The sequence below is a fragment of the Piliocolobus tephrosceles genome, chromosome 7 (genome assembly GCF_002776525.5).
Source record: "Piliocolobus tephrosceles isolate RC106 chromosome 7, ASM277652v3, whole genome shotgun sequence".
Lineage (NCBI taxonomy): Eukaryota > Metazoa > Chordata > Mammalia > Primates > Cercopithecidae > Piliocolobus > Piliocolobus tephrosceles.
In genome coordinates this window covers 351,893-374,671 of record NC_045440.1, presented here as the reverse complement: position 1 = coordinate 374,671, position 22,779 = coordinate 351,893, and the positions used below count along the sequence as shown (strand labels likewise).

The 22,779-nt window shown below is 48.2% G+C and overlaps 2 protein-coding genes across 5 annotated transcripts in view; both read left to right on the top strand.

Annotated features, from left to right (window-relative positions):
• GATA4 (GATA binding protein 4) overlaps positions 1–17,128 on the top strand; it is a 57,340-nt gene extending 40,212 nt beyond the window's left edge. For 2 of the 4 annotated variants that reach the window (XM_023225287.3, XM_031935945.1), the window contains 5 exons: positions 5,752–5,918; positions 6,936–7,061; positions 12,162–12,249; positions 14,062–14,210; positions 15,430–17,128. In XM_023225287.3, coding sequence (XP_023081055.2) covers positions 5,752–5,918; positions 6,936–7,061; positions 12,162–12,249; positions 14,062–14,210; positions 15,430–15,612 — 713 coding nt within the window. In that variant the 3' untranslated portion in view covers positions 15,613–17,128. Of the gene's footprint in view, positions 1–5,748; positions 5,919–6,935; positions 7,062–12,161; positions 12,250–14,061; positions 14,211–15,429 lie in introns of all 4 variants that reach the window. The other 2 variants (XM_023225286.2, XM_031935946.1) reach the window with 2 other exon arrangements.
• Positions 17,129–18,537: 1,409 nt separating this feature from the next.
• On the top strand, positions 18,538–19,228 carry C7H8orf49 (chromosome 7 C8orf49 homolog). Its single transcript, XM_026457093.1, is given in 4 exon segments — positions 18,538–18,624; positions 18,626–18,780; positions 18,782–19,119; positions 19,122–19,228. Coding segments are annotated over 4 exon segments (687 nt in total).
• The last annotated feature ends 3,551 nt before the right edge of the window (positions 19,229–22,779 follow it).

Sequence of the window (22,779 nt, the reverse complement as noted above, 5' to 3'; positions counted from 1 at the left end):
GGTGTGAGGCCCAGGCCCACTGCAGTTTGTCACCTCAAAGGTAGCGATTAGTTTTGAGTTGGGCATCCCCAGCAAGACCAAAACAACTTAGGGCAAGGAGTTAGCGTGGGTTTTTCCACCATGTTCGTTATGTCTAGCACTCGCACAGGGGCGCGTATACAGACACATGGCAAATGTTTGCGCTTCAGACATTGCAGTGAAGGGGCTGAGACCCATCACCTCTGCCTCCAGGCTGAGGGTGAGGCTCTTTCCAGCCCAAGCTGGGGCTCAACACCAGCTCTCCCCAGCAGGTGGAGGTCGGAGGGGCGCATCTGCAGGAGAGCGGACCAGGCTCTGTGGCGCCGATGGGGCGGCGGCAGTGGCCTGAGCTGTCTCCCCAGCAGCCAGCAGTGCCCAGGGGAGGGAGTGGAGAGCGGAACCGTGACCCTGGCCTCTGATTCCTCTCCCTTTCTTCCTCCCATGCCTTCCCTCTCCCGGCCCTGATTGGCTTCCCCTTGTTGGGGTGGGTGCGTTCCCCAAGATGGATGGAGCAGGTCAGAGGAGCGGAGAGGTCGCAGTCTTTGCCTCTGGTTGCGTCAGTTCTTTGTAGGAAAGTCAGGGGTGGGATGTTTCAACCTCCTGGCCTACATTCTTCTTTCAGGCACGAGGGTGGGAGTAGTTTGCCTTCATTCATAGGAACGTCCATATTGCACTGGATGTCTGAGAAATCAGACCATCAGACTTTGTTTCCTCTTTAAAAAAACTTTGTTTTAGCAGGGTATGGATGGAAGTGAGGAGTGAGATCCCCATCCTTGGAGTTAGGACATAGTTTATTTTGTGCTTTTCATTGCTAAACTAATCATTAATTCCTACTTCCATGAGCAACAACTTGGAGACTGAGTAAGTGTACACGGTCAGCCTTGCCGTCCGTTGGTTCCCGGCTTACAGTCTCAAACCTGACGGCTGAGAGTGACAGACAATTCTGAGCATAGCCCCAGTGGTCTAAGAAAGGTCAGATTCCCCAGTCTCCTGGCTCTTTTATCTGTCCTCCCCTCCTCCAATAACCAGCGCCAAGGTTTGTCATGGTCTCTCCCATTCCCTCCTGACCCCTCCAACTTCAGCCTCCTAACAATAATCCATCATTGTTATCTCATTTGATGTTTGCAAAGCACTTTACAGCCATTGTTGTAAGTTTTTCCTCTCATTTGCAAAGTACTTTACAACTATTATTACAAGTCTTTCCTCCAAACGTGGGTGATGCCTTCCAAGTGGCTGGAGCAGTTCCCGGGATGCCAGCACTGGGTGGGAGGGGCTGCATCCGAGGCCACAGCTGTGCCCCTGGCTTCAGAATCATTCTTCCCTCTCAGTACCTTTCCTAGGAAGGAAGGAGAAGTGGTGCTTACCGAGGTTCATACCAGATGTGAGTGCTAGTTTGGGACTTAGTGCTGTGTTTGTCATTTAACATTATAGGGTCAACATTTTCCTCTATGATTACCTTGTTTTTATAGTCATTGTTTAAAAATGTGTGTAACATTTCATTGACCGGGTTGGATGGCAAGATTTTGTGGTCAGAAATATGGAAACTTCTGCAGATTTGGAGGTGTTGCAGGTTGTATATTGGGTGTCTTTAGGAAGCATAGCCTTTACTTTGGCTGTTTTGGTAACCCCTGACCCTTCTATCACAACGGGACTTTTATGCTGGTGGGAATCCCACACTTTCTGCCCTAGACAATTAGGGTCTGCCATGAGTCCCCCACTCTGCTGAGGGTATGTTCTAAAAACAAACCGAGTAATATTATTACTCATTATTGATACTCAAATCCAAGTTGTCCAAATAGATCACTAGCATTCTGAGACCTGGGTTTCCTCCTAGCTCCTGTGACATCTAACAGAGTGATTAACTAGCAGATGCTCAGTAAGTATTTGTTGGTGACAAATACATATTTGGCCACCTCCAGTGACTTTACCTGGACAGTAAAATAGTTGCTTGAATGAGGAACCCAACTTTAAGGTGAGCCTGCAGGACCTTCCGAGGCAGACCTGTGTGTTGGGTTCTCAAGGCAGCCAAAGGTGAGTCAGCAGCTGAGAGGACGCTGCAGGGATTCCTGGGTCCTTTAATAAGATTCTGGGGGGGACACGGTTCTGGGGTGGGCACGGTGGCTCACACCCATAATCCCAGCCCTTTGGGAGGCTGAGGTGGGAGAATCGCTTGAGCTTAGGAGTTCAAGACCAGTCTGTACAACATAGTGAGAGCTTGTCTCTACCAAAAATACAAAAAAAAAAAAAAAAAAAAAATTAGCAAGGCATGGTGGCATGCACCTGTAGTCCCAGATACTTGGGAGGCTGAGGCGGGAGGAGTGCTTGAGCCCAGGAGGTTGAGGCTGCAGTAAGCCAAGATCACAGCACTGTACTCCAGCCTGGGGGACTGAGTGAGACCCTGTCTCAAAAAAAGTTTTTCTTTACATCAGTGTAGTGTGGGAATAAGAAAAAAAACACTCCATTCCTGCATATAAACCAATAATTGTGAGAAGAAAAGAGAACCTCCCCTCCGAACAAGAGGAACACATTATGAGATGTTTTCGACTTAAATGAACCAGAGTGTAGGAGAGAAGCCAGTTTGCTTATTTTTAAGAGTGTGATTCTTTATCTGTTAGAGCAACATACTGAGATACTTGTGAATAAAATAATGGAAGTCTGGGATTTTCTTCAGTAGCACAATATGGGGGAAAGTGAATGGAGGTATAGATAAAACAAGATTGACCACAAATGATTGGAAACTGGATGATGGTTAAGTCAGAGTTCTCTTTCATATTCTGTCCACTTCTGAATATGTTTGAATTTTTTCATAATAAAGAAAAATAGGGCTGGGTGCAGTGGCTCATGCCTGTAATCCCAGCATTTTGGGAGGCCAAGGCAGGAGGATCACTTGAGCCTAGGAATTTGAGACCAGCCTGGGCAACATGGTGAAACCTTATCTCTACAAAAATTAGCTGGGGATGGTAGCGTATGCCTGTAGTCCCAGGTACTAAGGAAGCTTGCGGTTGCAGGGCCCACTGCACTCCAGCCTGGGTAACAGAGTGAGACCCTGTCTCAAAAAAAAAAAAAAAAAAAAAGATAGAAAAAGAAAAATAGTCTGAGGCAGGAGGATCTCTTGAGGCCAGGAGTTGGTGGCTGCAGTGGGCTACGATTGCACCACTGCACTCCAGCTTGGGTGACAGAGTCCCGTCTCTAAAGAGAAAAATAAAAAAAAAAAAAAAGGAAACCAGAATGAGAGAGTTGTGCTAGGTTTGGACTGGAAAGGTGATCTTACAAGGCCTCTATGTCCAAGTGTCATTCAGGCCAGACTGTGCGTCTTGGTTCAATTTTGAGATGGTAGTGCCACCTAGTGTTTACTGCTGACACCCAACAAAATGACGACATTGCCTGCGCCCACCTCCTGCTGTGGAGTTGGCTTGGTCTAATGTCTTTCCGTAAATTCCTGGCCTTTCGAATCCCCTCATGAGCAGGCCTGGATGAAAGAAGTGAGGCTGGCAGGCCATAGGCACCGACTGTAGAGGTGGCAACAGTAGTGTTAATTGTGGGGGTCCAGCTGTGAACAAGTCTTGGGCGGGAGTGTGGGTCTGAGGGCAGGCGACCTTGGTAGAGGCTGTCAGTGTGACCCAGGTGTAAAAATAGCCTCTGCTGTGACGCCTGTGCTCCGCTCCCTGGCCTGAGCAAATAGCCCCTCACACCTGCACACTGTTTACTCGGTGTGGACACACAGCTACCTGTTTGCAGGTGCAAATGACTGTTTGTGTACCCAGAGTTGGGGGGAGGGCCCCCCACCATGCTTTTCTCTGGCCCACATTCCCTTAGAGCAAGTAGCTGGGCCACAGAACTAGCAAAATGTGCAACCTTAACCCCCTCCCGGGCTGGGTCCTGTTGGAAAGAGAGCTCTTCACCACCCGTCCTCCCAACTCAGTAAAAGCTCCCCTCTCCACTAGAGAAGAATCTGCCCTTGCCTCTGGCAGAGCATAGGAAGAATCTGGAGACCAAAGTAGATATGTTTAGGGACAGCAAATTAGGATAACATGAAGTCAGAGAGACTTCTGGAGATTGTGAGCCAGGCTTATATAGACTACAGGGAATAAGAAAACTGGCCCAGCCTGTCTCATCAGGGTGAGGAGAATGGACACAAGTGGAACCTGTCAGTTGGAACGTTCTGTAGACATGGACAATAAAGGTGATGGCGGGGAGGATTGAGCGAGTGAAGGGAGCGGCAGACCCAGCAGCCTTGTGGTGGTCGGGGAGATGCTCCGCTCATGTGAGCAGCTCTGAGGTGCCATTGCTTGTAATATGCACCTTTATTTTATATACCAATAAGCAAGAAAAATGTCAAACTATGATACAGCAGCCCATACAGGTATATTAAAACAGAAAAAATGAATGAATGAAGCGTTTTTTTTTGCTGGACAGTTAGAAAATTCCAAAAACTTAAAATAAATCTAGTGCCTTTGACTCAGAAATTCTACCTCTCAGAGAGTATCCTAAGGAATAACTAGAAATGCACAGATTTATGCACAGAACAAGCAGTGTTTACGTAACAAGAATCCAAAATTGGATGAAAATTAATAGTTGAATGATACTAGTTAAATGATGGCACGTTTATATGATGGAATAATGATATGAGTTTATAAAGAATTTTATAAAATGAGTTTATAAAGAATTTCTCATTGAGAAAATGTTTTGGTATTAAGCAAAAGACCCACACAGACTCAGAATAATATAGCTTGGCAAAAATATATATCAACATATGAAAGTTTCACAAGCTTGGGTGTGGTGTACTCACCCAGTACTTTGGGAGGCCAAGGTGGGCGGACCACATGAGGTCAGGAGTTCGAGACCAGCCTGACCAACATGGTGAAACCCCATCTCTACTAAAAGCACAAAATTAGGGGGGTGTGGTGGTGCATGCCTGTAATCCTAGCTACTTGGGAGGCTGAGGCAGGAGAATCGCGTGAACCCGGGAGGCAGAGGTTGCAGTGAGCTGAGATTGCGCCATTGCACTCCAGCCTGGGCAACAAGAGTGAAACTCCATCTCAAAAAAAGAAAAGTCTCACAAAGGGCTGGGCATAGCAGCTCCTGCAGGTAGTCTCAGCACTTTGGGAGGCTGAGGCTAGAGGATCACTTGAGCCCAGGGGTTCAAGGCTGGACTGAGTTATGATTGCACCACTGTACTCCAGCCTGGGTGACAGAGTGACCCTGTCTCTGATAAAAAGAATAAAATACAGTCTTACAAAGGATACAATAGAACCAAATGCTGAAAACATTAGTGACAATCTGGATTTTCCTTATATACTTTGGCACTGATTTTCCTAAGGTAAATATTTATACCTTTATGCAAAGGGAAAAGTAATCTTTCTAACTTTGAAAAGGAAAAAGAGAGTGCAAGAAGGCTTGCGTGGACCTCAGTGTGAGGTGAGAGGCCTGGGGCTGCAGGCTCTCAATGTGATACCTGGACTGAAATCCAGGTGTCCTGCCTCCCAGCCCAGGACGCGGGTGATCACTGCAACCTTTCCTCTTCTCATGCTCAGGGGAGCTCGCAGTGTCTGGGATTAGGGGGCAGGGGCTGAAGTCAGAGTGAGGAAGAGCAAGAGCAGCCCAAGGTGGTCTTCTCCTTCCAAGGAAAGGGTATTGTTTCTGCGCTCTCTAGATTCTCAGATGTAAGAGATGGGCATAAACAAAGAATTAATCCTCTGTGTCTTTTCTTGTCTGTTCTCCCCAACTCAGTAGATATGTTTGACGACTTCTCAGAAGGCAGAGAGTGTGTCAACTGTGGGGCTATGTCCACCCCACTCTGGAGGCGAGATGGGACGGGTCACTATCTGTGCAACGCCTGCGGCCTCTACCACAAGATGAACGGCATCAACCGGCCGCTCATCAAGCCCCAGCGCCGGCTGGTAAGCACCTGCCTCGCAGCCTCCTCTCGGCACCTGGCTGCAGGGCTCTCGCCTTGGTGGGACATCCTCTGGTTTTGAATTTTGGAACTTGAGGGTGTGGATCAGGGGATTAGATGGGTGAGAGCCCCACCATAACTCTCACAACTTTAGAGTTAGCTGGAGCCACCAGAATGATCCAGGCTGTCCAGTTCAACCTCTTCAGCACACAGAAACGGAAAGTGAGGCTCAGAAAAGCTAGTGGCCTTGCTCACAGCCACTAAGGTACTGAGTCTCCCATCTGGAACTCTGGAACCAGAATCCAGGTTTCCTGGTTCCCACTCCAGTGTTGACCGGAGTGTCTTCTCCATCCACACCAACCCTGCAAGGAAGGTCACCTCAGAGGCTGGTCTCTATCCTGACCTCAGTTGATCAGTTAATAAATCCCCAAGCTCAGAAGTGCAAGCAGCTTGGGTTGGGCCCCGTGGCTGGGGAAGAGTTTGGGCTTGGGGCTTGGCTCTTGGCTTCATGCTCCTTTTTAATATAATTTGATTCTGATCAACACCAACCAGATTGCACTATATTAAGGAGGGAAGAACAGAGGGAATAAACCCTGGTGCCTCCCTTTCTTGAGGTCCCAGGGCCATTCAGACTTTGATACCATTTGGACACCGTGATTCCTCACTCTCCATCTGTGCCTGGCACCTGCAGCTTCTTTCAGGAGAAGCTTTCCTTCCGGCAGTGTCCGGCGCCCATTGGGTTATTTGCCTGATGGTGAATGACGGTAGGACTGGAAACCAGGTCTTCAGTGGCCACGTTCGCTCTCCTCGTGCAGCAGCAACCTTGTTCTGGTTTACTCCTCGCAGCGGCTCAGGTGACAGGAGAGTTAGGTGCTGTCACAGGTCAGAGATCTCATGCAGGGTCATTAGGGCCCAGCCCTGCCTCCCATTAGGGAGGCCCAACTCCGCAGTCGCACGTGAGGTGGAAGGGGCAGTGCCCCCCTTTTACTTGGACATGAAGGGTCTGTTTCCTGTCTTGCAGTCCGCCTCCCGCCGAGTGGGCCTCTCCTGTGCCAACTGCCAGACCACTACCACCACGCTGTGGCGCCGCAATGCAGAGGGCGAGCCTGTGTGCAATGCCTGTGGCCTCTACATGAAGCTCCATGGGGTACGTGGGTCCCACGCCCACGCGGCATCCTTGCCTTCTGATGCCCATCTCTCAGTCATCGCTTGTCTTCTTCCTTTGGACTAGCATTCATTTTCCGTTCTTAACAAAGATACTTAGATTTGGAAGGGACTTTCAACAACTTTGCTGGCCTCTTCCGTCCTTTACATTGCATAAGTGAATTTTCCATTTTACAGATGAGCAGGCCATATTTATGTATAGCAGCTTGATAGGCAACAAAGGCGGCATTTCAATTCAGTGGATAAGAAGCTTAAGGATAGTTGCATTGACAAAATTGGCTGTTCATTTGGAAAACAAAAGGAAAGCATCACCTCTACCTCCTACTTAAACAAAAATAAACTTAGGTTAATTAAAGATATTAAATGTAAAATATCTTTGAAATAAACTAAAAGTAAGGCCAGGCATCATGACTCATGCCTGTAATCCCAGCACTTTGGGAGGCCGAGGCAGGAGGATTGCATGAGCTCAGGAGTTCAAGACCAACCTGGAAACTCTGTCTCTACTGAAAAAAAAAAAAACTAGCTGGGCATGGTGGTGCATGCCTCTAGTCCCAGCTACTTAGGAGGCTGAGATAGGAGGATGGCTTGAGCTTAGGAGTTTGAGGCTGCAGTGAGCTCTGATTGTGCCACTGCACTCCAGCCTGAGTTACAAAGTGAGACCCTGTCTCCAAAAAATAAAAATATTAGACAATAAAATACTACCAAAAAAAAAAAAAAATCAGACGATAAAAACACTAGAAGAAAATGTAAGGGGAAGTATTTATATAACTTTGGGGATGGGAGAACTTCTTAAACAATATTTTAAAACTTTTTAGCCATATAAAAATAGTTAGATAGATTTGATTTTGTAAATATTTACCATTAGTGCCTGGAAATGATAGCTAGGGAAAGTAAAGACCAATACACACAGTACCAGAAAAAGGGTTAATATTTCCAGAATTACAAGGAGCTTCTACAAAACTCTTTACATTTTTATTGGAACATTCTCCATTATACAGTGTTAACAAAAAGGCAAGGTGCAGAACACTACTTACTATGGCACTATTTTTATAAATATGAGGAAGTTCTTATACATGGTTGTTCTTATACATAACTTATACATGGTTGCTTCCATGTACACAGAGCACCTCTGGTAGGATATGTAGAGGTTGGTCACATGATCACATGTATGCATATATGTGTACATGGGGGTGCCTCCAGGAGAAAAACTGGGATCCTGGGGAGAAGGGATTGGAAGGACACTCTTTTTGCTGTGTACCCCCTTGGTACCTTAGACGGTACATTTGCAAGTCTTAATTGTTCAAATACAAGTTAAATTAAAACCAAACCAGAAACAGATAGACCTTATAGCCTAATAAGAAAAGAACACTTGATCTTTTCCCCACTTCCCCCAAATGGGCAAAAGATACGAACTGACATCTCACAGAAGCTGTCCAGATCGCCATGAAACATGTGCAGACATGCTGAATCTCACTGAAAATCAGGGAAATGTACCTGAAAATGACCACGAAAGTCCCTATTTTGCCCATATATTTGGCAAAAATTAAAATGTGTGCTGCTATGGATTTGGGGAATTAGATACTCTCATGTATTATTGATTTGTATTTGAATAACTGCATCTATTAACTTAGTGGTATTTTTAAAGGTTAAAACCATCAACACCTTTATATCTGGCAGGTCTACTGTTGGGAAACTAGCCTATAAAAAATAACCAGTACATGATGACCTTTGAACCATTTATTGCTGCATTGTTTGTGGTGGCAAAAACTAGAAACCACCTTAAAACCCCATAAAGGAATGGTGGAAACAATTCTGGTATATCCCAAAATGTGGAATATTGAGGAGAAATTTAAAAATAATAATCTAGAGCCATGTATCTTGATCTAGAAAATGAAAAAGCACATTGCAAAGAAATATATGTAGCATGACCCCATACTATGAGTGTTGAAAGTGCAGTAAACACACATACATATGGGATGAGCGGACAGACCAGCGGATGGGTGAATACATACACACAAATATACATGTATAGGTGTATTAGTCTGTTTTCACACTGCTGATAAAGACATACTCAAAATAAAAAAGTGGTTTAGTGGACTCACAGTTCCACATCGCTGGGGAGACCTCAAAATCATGGCGGAAGGTGAAAGGCACATCTTACATGGCAGCAGGCAAGAAAGAATGAGAGCCAAGCAAAAGGGGTTTCCCCTTATAAAACCATTAGCTCTCATGAGACTTCCTCACTACAGTTAGAACAGTATGGGAGAAACCACCCTGTGACTCAATTATCTTCCCTTAGGTCCCTCCCACAACACGTGGGAATTATGGGAGCTACAATTCAAGATGAGATTTTGGTGGGGACACAGCCAAACCACGTCAATAGATACATATGTGTACACGTGTTTGAGAATTTTTTTTAAATGTAAGAATATATAACAGGCTGTTAAATCCAGTTGCCTCATTGGGATAGGATTTACGGTAGTGGAGTGAGAGGGCTGTTATTAACTTAATCTCGTGTATCTTTTCATGATTTCTTGTTATAATGAACAAACAAATAGCTGAAGTTATGAACATTCATAAGAAAACTTTTCTTTCTGCAAAGAATATATATAAGGGTGTTTGTTAATCACTGTAATAGCAAAAATGGAGGGGAAAAAACCTTTGGAAGGAAAATGGTCAAACTATTATTCTTCAATATGGGAATGGTACAAGAAACTTATTGGGAAATATTATATAGGTATTCAAAAGATAATATTCTCAGAAAATAAAACAATAAAATGACCACATGATCCAGCATACCATTTCTGGATATATACCCAAAAGAATTAAAGGCAGGGTCTCAGAGCTATTTGTACACTCCTGTTTATAGCAGCATGGTTCACAAATGCAGAAAGATGGAAACAACCCAAGTGTCCATGGGGAAATGAACGGATAAACAGAGTGTGATATATATACACGTAGGATATTATTCAGCCTTAGAAGGGAAGGGAATTCTGGCCCCTGACACCACGTGTCAAATCCATGGAGGCAGAAAGTAGAATGGAGACTGTCGGGCTGAGGAAAGGGGGAATGAGGAGTGATGTTTAATGGGTATGGCGTTTGAGTTTTGCAAGATGAGAAGAGTTCTGGGGATGGTGGTGAGGGCTGCAGAACAGTGAATGTGCTTAACACTACAGAACGATATACTTAAAAATGGTTAAGATGGTAAATCTTAAGTTACATGTATTTTATTTTACTGCAACTGAAAAAAAAGGCATACCTAAGTGAATGGAGATTAACATGAGGGGAAGATTCTTCTGAAGCTAGAATGGGCTTGAACATTTGAGGCATAGTTAGGGGGATGGGGTGGGGGAGGACACTCTCCCACAAGGTGGAAAATAGGGGTCTGGGTATAGAGTCACAGGTAGGCAGATGGTGGGGTAGGGGGTGCAAATGCTGCCCCATCTACCCACAGTTAAATAGGAGGCAAGTTCAAGTTCACATATGCTGGTGCATTTCTCGCTTAACCATTCCATGTTCACATCTCTGAAGCAGTAATTGCTTTTCTTTCTGTATTTGCAGGTGTGGCCTTTATTGATCCCACATGGTAGACAAGCATAGCATAGAACAGGCTAAACGACTTGGCTCAGCCTAAGAGAAACCAGAGGTGGGGAAGGCACCCTGCAGTCCTGCTCCCAGGACTGGCTTAGGCATCTGTGAATGGCTGTGGGGCCTGCCTCCCAACAGAACTGTGGTCAAAGTATTGTCCAGGCACATTTTATCTCAGAACCTGGTCACAGGGCAGTCTCTAGAATAATCTCTTACTGCTCCCCAGCGTTCATAGAAGCACCAGTGGCTCCAGCCAGACCCAATGCAGTACAGAGCTGCTAGAAGTAGAGTGATCTTACATCTCAACTCACTGGGGCTGTTGCTGTTGAGGCCAATTTTCCCAGCACAATTATTGATAGCACCCCTCACTCTCGCCCCTTTTTGAGACAGGGCCTTGCTCCATCACCCAGGCTGGAGTGCAGTGGCACAATCGTGGCTTGCTGCATCTTCGACCTCCTGGGTTCAAGTGATCCTCCTATCAGCCTTCTAAGTAGCTGCGACTACAGGCATGTACCACCATGCCCAGCTAATTTTAAAACTTTTTTGTAGAGATGGGATCTCACTATTTTGCCAAGGATGGTCTTGAACTCCTGGATTCAAGTAATCCTCCCACCTCTGCCACCCAAAGTGCTGGGATTACAGGCATGAGCCACTGTGCCTGGCCTAGCACCCACTTTTTGTTTTCAGGGTCCTTGTGTGGATGATAAAGGCTTTTGAACATTCTGTCTCTGCTGCCTGAAATGCCTGCCTCTGTCTACTCAAAACCTTTTACAAACTCAGGTGTCACCTCCACACTGAAACCTTCCTTGATATCCTCACGTGCCCCTCCTTCCCACTCCTCACCCCAGGACAGTTTCGTGTTTCTCTGTCTTTTTATATCACCTACCAGAGTCTGCTTATTTCTATTTGTCTGTGAATTTCTGAGGGTAGGAACTGTGTGTCTTTCGTTCCCTGTTCTCCAGGCTCTAGTAAAGTCCCCATCACACCACACAGGTGCTCAGTAAGTTCTTTAAAAACAGAATTGATTTCTGGCCGGGCGCGGTGGCTCAAGCCTGTAATCCCAGCACTTTGGGAGGCCGAGACGGGCGGATCACGAGGTCAGGAGATCGAGACCATCCTGGCTAACACGGTGAAACCCCGTCTCTACTAAAAAATACAAAAAACTAGCCGGGCGATTTGGCGGGCGCCTGTAGTCCTGGCTACTTGGGAGGCTGAGGCAGGAGAATGGCGGGAACCTGGGAGGCGGAGCTTGCAGTGAGCTGAGATCCGGCCACTGCACTCCAGCCTGGGCGATAGAGCGAGACTCCGTCTCAAAAAAAAAAACAGAATTGATTTCTTTCTTGCTGAATTCCAGGGGCCTGTGCACACCGTCTGAGCCCCAGCCTGTGGAGAGATTGCTTAGGTGTTGCCTTCTCGCAGCAGGTGTGTGTCTTTCAGTGCTGTAGCAGATTATGTAGAAATGGAAAACCATATGTATTGACTTGTGACCCTCCAGGTCCCCAGGCCTCTTGCAATGCGGAAAGAGGGGATTCAAACCAGAAAACGGAAGCCCAAGAACCTGAATAAATCTAAGACACCAGCAGGTGAGGAAAAGATCTGTGAGTGATTATGTGAATACGTCAGAAGCCCTCAGAGTGCATAAGAATCATATCTTCTGGGTTAGGCAGGCCAGCCCAGGCTGCCAGGCTGTGGTGACAGCATTGTACATCCCTGGCCTTTCAAGACAGGATGAAGAGCCCAGCAAAAAAGTAACAATTGCCATGGAACGTATTGGGAGCTTTTGAAGCAGGCTCAACTCAGGCTGGGGTCTGATCATTGCCAACTGCAAAGATCTCAGTGGGCAGGCTGGACCAGTCGAGGGCCTGCAGGAAAGAGGAACTTTACTAGGTCCCTTCATCTTCAGCGCTGCAGCCACCCAAAAGCTCAGTTCCTTTCAATTTTCTTTGGGCTGACGGGGATCCAGGAGGACAGGGTCCAATTAATCATGTTCCTAACAGATTGATCTCTAAGCCAGTGGATAATTAACATCATGCAGTGCTTTGTGCTTTAGAAAGCCCCTTCAGAAACATGATCTCCATGAATGTAAGGCTCCATGAGAACCAGTTTATGGTGCCATTTTAGTAACAAGCAAACTGAGGCTCATAGAGGACGATGATTTAACGAGGGTCATACAGCCGTTAATGGGTAGAGAACTAAAACCCAAGCTTTTATGCTTCCGGGTCAATGTTCTCTTCAATATACCACTCTGCCTTCTTAATTTCTAGATTAAGAAAAAGGGCTGCTCAAAAGTTGGAGGGTGCAGTGACCTGTGATCGTGCCACTGTACTCCAACCTGGAGAGCAGAGCAAGACCCCATCTCTAAAAAAAAAAAAAAAAAAAAAAAAAAATTAAAAAGAACCAGGGCTGTTGTTTTTAAATTTATTTTTAATAAATAAATTTATTAAATATTTATTAAATTTAAATTATATTTATTTGTATTTATTAAATTATATATAAATTTATGAAAGAACAAGGGCTGTTCTTTAATACATTTATGTTCCCTACCAAAACATTCCCCACTCAGTACTGCTACCCAGTTAAAGATTGGACTGGTCAATGCTACAGTCTCAGAGAAAATCAATTGGCTGATCTGATGGAAAATTTATCTTCTAACCTAAGGCATGACAGAGTCAGATAAATTGGCCCTTTCCACCACCAAGGACATGATCAAAGTTCTACTTTTCTAGATTCAACCATGGCTTGCCCCTTCTGGCAGGCATATTTCCTACCGGAGTTTTCAGTGTCTCACACCTGTGGTCTTCCACCTCTCCTCCTGCTTCCCTGCTGCTGCCGAGTACCCTATGTGCCCTGGGCAACCTTATTTCATCGCACGTAGCAGTCACAGGTAGAGAAGACATTCGGCTCAGGTGCACCATCCCCGGTCCAGAATTCCAAACCCAGGAAGCTAGATTTGGCAGCAAAACCTACTTTGAACAGACACAAGGCTGTTGATAGTCTCTGTTTACCCCATTCAGTATGATAGTCACATGCTTTGCTGTGGGGATATTAATGTATTTAATTATAGGGTATTATCTCAGGCCCTGCTGGAGGTATTCTATAATACACAGTATTTGGACTTTAAAAAATTTGAATCTTCAAGTTGAATGAGGAAGAATTTTTTTTTAAAGTTTTGAATCCTGAAACCCATGTGGCCTCAGGGGTTTGAGATGAGATGGGGGAAGAAGCCATGCCTGTGAGAACTGTAACTCTCCACTGATAAGGACCCCTGCTGCTCTCCCTGACACATGTAGATAAAGCCGTTAGCACAGACCCATCCCCGCCCGCCGTCTGTTCATTTGTCTCTGTTCATTTGTCCCTGCCGCTGATTTGGGTGTGCTGACTCTGCTTCTTTCCAGGTCCTTCAGGCAGTGAGAGCCTTCCTCCCGCCAGCGGTGCTTCCAGCAACTCCAGCAGTGCCACCACCAGCAGCAGCGAGGAGATGCGCCCCATCAAGACAGAACCCGGCCTGTCATCTCACTACGGGCACAGCAGCTCCGTGTCCCAGGTACACACCACGGGTGGGGCGCCAGGGCTGTTTGTGGGGAGGCTGACTGCAGAGTCCCAGGAGCCAGCCTAGTCTTGGGTGGGACTTGCAGCCAGGCCTCACAGGTGCAAGCAGTGAGCTACCCTCTGGGCTAGGAAGCTCCAGCCTTTGAGCTGCGTGGTGCCCTCAGGGCCCCTCGAGGCTAGGGGCATCTGCATGCGGCTGTATTTCAGGACATCTTATCAAGCTATGGTGGTGTGGACACGATTATGACTCACAATTTTTTAACAGCTCCTCTGTGCCACTATCTTTGGAAACAAAGAGAGGGGAGTCCGGGGCTGGCACACAGCATGGGTGTCAGGGGAGGAAAACAATGCACAAGTACAGCCTGAATGAGACTGCCTGCTGGGGCGAGGGGAGGTGTGGTTCCGTGGTGGGAGGAACCACGTGGTTCCGCCATGGGAGGCAGAGCAGGGGATCTCTAGGCAAGTCTGTCTCCTATGTTCAGGGAGGTTAGACTTCAACAGGAGAGGGTGGGGAAGGAGGAGGAAGCTGGCATGGGGAAAGGCCTGGACCCTGCAGAGGGCAGGGAGGGCAGGCTGGTGGGAGGTCACAGGCAGGATGCCACTTTCATGAGGCCCAGCTCTGCACGTGTGTCAGGGGACACCCGGGGCAACCCAGGTTCCCCCTTGTGGAGGATGATGGCGTCTCAGCTTCCCTGCCTCGTCCCCTCTGCCGGTCCCTCTCTTGGGACCAGGATGCACCAAGCTTGACCACAGTCTCCTCTGACCAGCCCCTGGTGTTAATCTTGCCTCTGCTCTTAACTGAGAGAGGCTGTGTCTTAATGAGCTTCTTATTGCCTGGGAGAACCTGATCCCACAGAACCAGGGGCAGCAGGAGCCCTTCTGGGCCGGGCGGACGGCTCCTCTGTTGGAAAGTGGACGTGGTAGTGATAGGATGGTAGAAAGTGTCTCCTGTAACCATCAGAGCCTTCTGGGCAGCCACAGTGTCCACAGGCCCACCGGGTCCTAGCCCTGGTTGTATACTGTGCTCAGAAGCAGCCAATGCGTCACCCAGACCCTTCGTGCCCAGATCACCGGGATCAGGAGAAACAGAGAGACGTGCTCCTTGGTCCCTTCCTGAGGGCGGGAGCCATCCTGGCGACGTCGGCATAGTAGGGCACCCTCCCCTACCTCGGGAGCGTCTCCATGGGCCTCATCGTGTGCTTTCTGCTTTTCAGACGTTCTCGGTCAGCGCGATGTCTGGCCATGGGCCCTCCATCCACCCGGTCCTCTCGGCCCTGAAGCTCTCCCCACAAGGCTATGTGTCTCCCGTCAGCCAGTCTCCACAGACCAGCTCCAAGCAGGACTCTTGGAACAGCCTGGTCTTGGCTGACGGTCACGGGGACATAATCACTGCATAATCTTCCCTCTTCCCTCCTCAAATTCCTGCACGGACCTGGGACGTGGAGGACTGCGAAGAAGGAGGCCCTGGGCTCCCAGGGGCCGGCCTCCTCTGCCTGGGAATGACTCCAGAACAACAACTGGGAAGACACTTGAAGCCGACAATCTGGTTAGGGGAAGCGGGTGTTGGATTTTCTTGGATGCCTTTATACGGTGCTGGGACTGGAGGGAGCCCAGCCTTCAGCACGAGCACACTGCATCTCCCTGCGAGTTGGAGACTTCTTCCCCAAGATGTCCTTGTCCCCTGTGTTCACCGCTGTGGCCTAGACGGTGGGTTTTGCATTGTGTTTCCAGCACCAGGGATCTGAGAACAAGCGGAGGGCTGGGCCCTGGGATCCCTGCTCCAGCCCAGATGACGGCATCTGTTTGCCGTGTACCTGGATGGACGGTCCCCTGGGGAGAGGCCCTTGCCCCATCCATCCGCTTGAGAAACGGCACCGCCCTGCATCCCCAATACCAAATCTGTCTCCACAACTGTGGGATGTGACAGAAGTGACCGAACAGTTCCTGGGGAGCTAGAGGAGCACTGCACCCGCCACAGCGCGCAGCCTCATCCACCTGCAGCTGGCAACTTCTCCCCCAGGCACCTTCCCCTGCTGCCGGCCTTTGCTCCTTCACTTCCAACGTCTCTCAAAATAAAAATCCCTTCTCCTGCTCTGAGTGATTCAGCTCTGCCTGCAGCTTATACATGTCCCTCTTCTGGCAAAACCAGAGCTGGGTAGCTTAGCCAAACGGCTCCCCCTCGAGTTCACTGCAGGCCCTTCATTCACCCTGTCACACACAGAGGGGCTCTGAGTAAGAACAAGACATTCTGCTGCTCAAGCCAGTCTGGCAAACACTCAGCCAAGCCTCGAGATCCTTCCGGGGAGAGTGTAAGTGGACGGAGTCCTGCTTGGGGGGCAGGAGTGTTCCAAAGGCTGACCCACCTGCTGTCTGCTCCTCCTGGCCCTTGGTCAGGTGGCAGCCAGAGTCCCTCTGGACCTGCAGCCTCGCCTTGGCAGAAGTCTTTTGTCCAGGAGGCAAAAAGCCAGAGATTCTGCAACACGAATTCAAAGCAAACAAACACAACACAACACAAGTCATGGAAAGAAGATGACTGCTAGGACATGGCAGGGGGCCTGGAGGGAGCCTCCGACTCTGAGCTGCTCCAGGATCTGCTGCCTTCTCCTCTGCACATCGCTCAGTTTCCGCCCCTGACGCTGGAGCTCATGGAGACTCCTTCCTCTTTCTCAGCAGAGCTGTAGCTGACTGTGGCATTACTACGCCTCCCACACGCCCAGCCCCCTCACTCCGAAATCCTACTGGCTGTAGCAGAGAATACCTTTGAACCAAGATTCTGTTGTAATCATCATTTACATTGTTTTCTTCCAAAGGCCCCCTCGTATACCCTCCCTAACCCACAAACCTGTTAACATTGTCTTAAGGTGAAATGGCTGTAAAATCAGTATTTAACTAATAAATTTATCTGTATTCCTCTTTCCCTCCTCTTCCCTCAGTGGTCTTCACTGGGAGGTTCAGCACTGCTGTTCTTTCCTGGGGAATCTTGAGGCCGTGGATCCACTGACCCACTCACGGCTGCTTCCTTTATTTTTGGCCATTGGCCAAGGCTCCCTCTTTTGGTAGCAGTGGATCCTGAAAAGAACACTCATCCCAGCCCTGCTAATGTCCGACATTAGATGGTGTCACCGCTGGGCTTTAATTTCCTAGGAGACAGTTGTACCTTGGACACAACGACAGTTCCTTGTGGTCCAACAAAAGTTGCTCAATGTATTTATTGATTTATTGAGACAGGGCCTTGCTCTGTTGCTCAGGCTGGAGTGCTGTGTGCCATCATGGACCCACCCGGCTCAAGCGATCCACCTGCCTGTCTCTTCAGTAGCTGGAACCACAGAGGCACACCACCATGCCCAGCTAATTCTTATTTTGTAGAGATGGGATCTTGCTTTGTTGCCGAGGCTGGTCTTAAACTCCTGGGCTCAAGCCGTTCTCCCGCCTCGGCCTCCCAAAATGCTGGGATTAGAGGCATGGATCACCACTCGCAACCATCTGAGGGCATTTTTAGAGCCCTCCTTCAGACAACAGGGTCTGGAGCATGAGACTCCACCTACCTGGAAGAAAATGTTCTCTCTCGCCCCTTCCGACTTAAAAGAGGGTCCCTCTAGACAAGGAGCTCTTGCCATTTTATGGTTTGATCCAAACAGGCTAAGGGCCAAATGATGCCTCACAAGAATGAGAGAGAAGGCGGCACTTCCTCTCCTTTATCCATTTGTCTTCACCTCCTTAGGCCACAGGGGTGCTTAACCACTTCATCTTGAAAGTATGTGGAGTGGGGTCGGGCACGGTGGCTCACCCCTGTAATCCTAGCATTTTGGGAGGCCAAGGCAGGAGGATTGCTTGAGCCTGAGAGGTCGAGACAAACCTGGGCAACATAGGGTGACCCCATCTCTACAAAAAATTAGAAAATTAGCCAGGTATGGTGGCATGCCCCTGTGATCCCAGCTACTCAGAAGGTTGTGGGAGGATCACTTGAGCCCAGGAGGTCAAGACTGCAGTGAGCTGAGCTCATGCCACTTACACTTAAGCTTGGGTAACAGAGCAAGACTCTGTCTCAAACAACAAACAAAACCTTTTGAAACCCACATCAAGTCTCTTAACAATTAAGGAGCGCATTTATCTTTAAAATTAGACTTTTAAATGCCTCTAAGATAGGTGAGCAGTAACAAAGTTAATTTTAGCTGTGATTATGCTGTGATTGTGTTTGGCTTAACAGTAATGAAAATAAGTTTAGGCCGGGTGCAGTGGCTCATGCCTGTAATCCCAGCACTTTAGGAGGCTGGGGTGGGTGGATCACCTGAGGTTGGGGGTTTGAGACCAGCCTGACCAACATGGAGAAACCGCGTCTCTACTAAAAATACAAAATTAGCCAGGCGTGGTGGTGCATGCCTGTAATCCCAGCTACTCAGGAAGCTGAGGGAGGAGAATCGCTTGAACCCAGGAGGCAGAGGGTGCAGTGAACCAAGATCTCACCATTGCACTCCAGCCTGGGCAACAAGAGCGAAACTTCATCTCAAAATAATAAGTTTGCAATCTCTGAATATGTACCAAATGGAGCCGGGGTGGGGAGTATTAGGACAAGCCACCCACTGCAGAGCCCCCGGCTCTCACTCGTGGACTGAGTGCACGGGACACAGCCATTCGGAAAGCTCTTTCTTTGGGAGTGGGACTGGGTGCTCTGGTTTTGGTTTGCTTGTTTTATCATTTTGTGACATTGGCACCTATTCTTCAGGTTGCATCCTTGCCTTGCTTGCTTGAAGCTGGAGCACGAATGTTCCATCACCCTGTAACAATACAAGTATGCGTCATCCCTGCGAGGCTTAGCTTGGGAAGCGGAACCTCCAGGAACCGCCTTCTGTGGTCTGCCTGCCACTTCACACTGTTGCTCTCATTTCAGTCACTGAGGCCCTTTCCCTTTCCTCCAGGGACATGGTGCTGCTCTCTAAGCTCTGACTCCAGCGTGACTTTCATATTGCTCCTCCAGATAGCGGTGGCAGTGGCATTTGCAAAAAGGCTATTTGAGAACAAGTAAGAATAAAATTATCAAAGCGAAGATGATAGTAAAACAGATCTCATTTTTCAAAGTCCATTCTTTTTTCTGGTCTATGCACTGCCAGCTCACTCCTCTGGCTAAAACCCGGGGGTGGCGGGGGTGTGGGGGGCGGGGGTTAGTTTTGCAGAAAGCACTGATGGCACAGGTGTGCTCCAGGTTAACCAGAAAACAAGAACCAAAAAAGCCTGTGAGTCACTGGTGCCTCCACCTTCCAGGCTCAAGTGATCCTCTCACCTCAGCCCCCTGAGCAGCTGGGACCACAGATGTGTGTCACCACCACATTTGGCTAATGTTTTTGTATTTTTAGTAGAGACAGGGTTTCACTATGTTGCCCAGGCAGGCCTCAAATTCCTGGGCTTAAGTGGTCTGCCCACCTCGGCCTCCCAAAGTGCTGGGATTAGAGGTGTGAGCCACCGCACCCAGCACAGGTCCCATGTTTTGAAGTAGTTTTAACTAATCATTTGGGGTTTTCCTCATTTTTTGTAGATCAAAAACAACCGCATGAAAATTATACCTCAATTTAAAAATGAACAAGCCAGGCGCTGTGGCTCACGCCCGTAATCCCAGCACTTTAGGAGGCCGAGGTGGGTGGATCATTTGAGATCAGGAGTTTGAGACCAGCCTGGCCAATGTGGTGAGACCTCATCTCTACCAAAAATACAAAAATTAGCTGGGGGTGGTGGCGGGCGCCTGTAATCCCAGCTACTTGGGAGGCTGAGGCAGGAGAATCCTTTGAACCTGGGAGATGGAGGTTGCAGTGAGCCGAGATCCCAACACTGCATTCCAGCCTGGATGACAGAAAGAAACTCCATCTCAAAATAAATAACTGAATAAATAAATAAACAAACAAATAAAAACCATAACTGTTCATCTCTGCTAACAAGTACCAGAGAGTCAATACACCAAGCTGGGTTCCTGCCTAAGGCAAAGACATTCCATTTAGTTTACTTTGTGGCCTTGTGACAGATACTAAATGGATGGTTACTTAGATGCTTTCTGACTGTTTTTCAATGGCTTGTGGGTTTCTCTGGGTCCTGGGGCCTCCAGAAGGGGCCACTGCCACACACACACACCTGGAAGGATCCTGTATCAATAGACACCTGTGCTTCTGCCTCCTCAAAAAAAAGGAGGGGACTGGAAGTGCCCACAACAGGGAATTCTGAGACCTGCCTTCTGGCTCAAGTTTGGTCATGGGCTGGCTACGTGCTGTTGGGCCATTCACCCAACTGCTCTGACCTCAGCATCCTCATCTGTAAAATGGTTTGACCCGGGCAGCTTCAGGTGTCCAAGACTGGACCAGCAGCTATGGAATCACAGATTGGAGGGAAATGACTGACCTCTCTCTCCGGGCCTCACACACTCTCATTGGTACAGATGACACCTCAGGGCCCCAAGATTTGAAAATGCTCTTTCTGGAGACTCAAGATTGATGTCTTGGCCGAGTGCGGTGGCTCACACCTGTAATCCCAGCACTTTGGGAGGCTGAGGCGGGTGGATCACCTGAGGTCAGGAGTTTGAGACCAGCCATGGCCAGCATGGTGGAACCCCATCTCTACTAAAAATACAAAAAATTAGCTGGGCGTGGTGGCGGGCGCCTGTAATCCCAGCTCTTTGGGAGGCCAAGGCAGGAGAATTGTTTGAACCCAGGAGGCGGAGGTTGCAGTGAGCCAAGATCACGCCACTATACTCCAACCTGGGCAACAGTGCAAGACTCTGTCTCAAAAACAAAAAATGAATAAATAAATAAATAACATTGATGTCTTGAGTCTCAAATGGAAAGCAGTGTCGTCATTGTGTCCCAATTAATAAGGTTAAAAAAAAAATGGTTCCAAGAGGCTGGGTGCGGTGGCTCATGCCTGTAATCCCAGCACTTTGGGAGGCCGAGGCAGACAGATCACGAGGTCAGGAGTTCAAGACCAGCCTGGCTAACATGGTGAAACCCCATCTTTACTAAAAATGCAAAAATCAGCTTGGGCCTGGTGGCGCGTGCCTGTAATCCCAGCTACTTGGGAGGCTGAGGCAGGAGAATTGCTTGAACCCAGGAGGCGGAGGTTGCAGTGAGCAGAGGCCGCACCACTGCACTCCAGCCTGGCAACAGAGTGAGACTCTGTCTCAAAAAAAAAAAGGTTCCAGAATTATACATCCAAAGAGCATTGTTCCTCAAAGTAGCCTTGGAAACTAAACTTCTTCCAGAAGACAAACTGCTCACGATTGGGAAGTTAGCACTCCGAAGTTTCCAGCAGCTGGCCTGGGAGACTGAATGGAACAAAGAAAACCGAACCCTGCTAAGGAAAGGAAGCCCAGATTGAGATATCGTGCCTGACTCATTTACAAATCATGTCGGGTCTCGAGACCATCTGGTTCAAACCCTTTTGTCTCTCAGTCAAGGGAACTTGCCCAAATCCACAGAGCTGCTGTGAGGAAGAGCAACATTCACTGACCAGCCACCCGCACTGGAAGGCCATGGAACCGACCTAGAGTACGCCCTTGCAGTTAATGCGCCTACCATGTGGGGGCGCACGTGTTCTCCCTTTCAGCTTCCACTGCAGCCTGAGTTTCCCAGCCGTCAATCCCTACGCAGCCCCAAATGCTGCCAGCAAAAATCACCTGCTGCTTATTGAACACGACTGCATGTCAAACGCTGCTGGTAGCTTTCGACAGCTGCAGGAAACACTTCCATATCCCCCCACTCACGTTTTGCACACAAAAAAGATATGGCCCACGGATTTCAAGTCACTTGTTGAAGGTCACAGAGCTAGTAAGTGCAAATCAGGGTTCCAACAACATCTATTTCACTCCAGAATCTGAGCTTTTACACCCCACTCTTGTGTCTCCTAAACAGGGGAAATCAACAAGCCGGGAAGCCCTGCCCAGTCTGGGATTAGCCGGCAGTCCTAGAGGAAGTCCTTCAGTGTCTTTCTAGAAGTTGAGGAGAATCCTTGGTTCCAAATTCTCCCGAATTATATGTGATAATTGGGGAATCGGGCTTACTGTCCACGGCCACATACCCCAAAAGAGGGGCAACTGGAAGAACCTCCAGAATCCGCTCAGCCCCTGCTCCTGTGGTGCTCCTAGAGCCGTGTGGACCCTCCCCGTGTGCTTCAGAATCCCCAAACTCTCAGCAGTAATTCAACCCCTTACAGGATCCTAGTGTTTTTTCTCTTTCACTCCCTTCCTTGCATTCTTTGGGGCGGCTGTATTTTAATCTATTTTCATGTGCATTACAACTCTGGCTCTGTTGGAAAAAAACAAGGACACAAAGGCAGGGGGAGCAATTGGTTCCACGCCTCTTAGAAAACTGGGCGCCAGTCCTTGCGGAGCTGAGGCCCACTCCAGTGGGCTTGGGGGTTGCCCCATTCCAGGAGGCAGACAAATACTACTACTACTACTACTACTAATACAAATAATAATTACTAAAACGTTTAGCGATTGCTATACACCAGATCCAGTGCTGGAGACCCAGTGCAGTGACCAGACCCAGTGCAGTGACCAGACCCAGTGCAGTGACCAGATCCAGTGC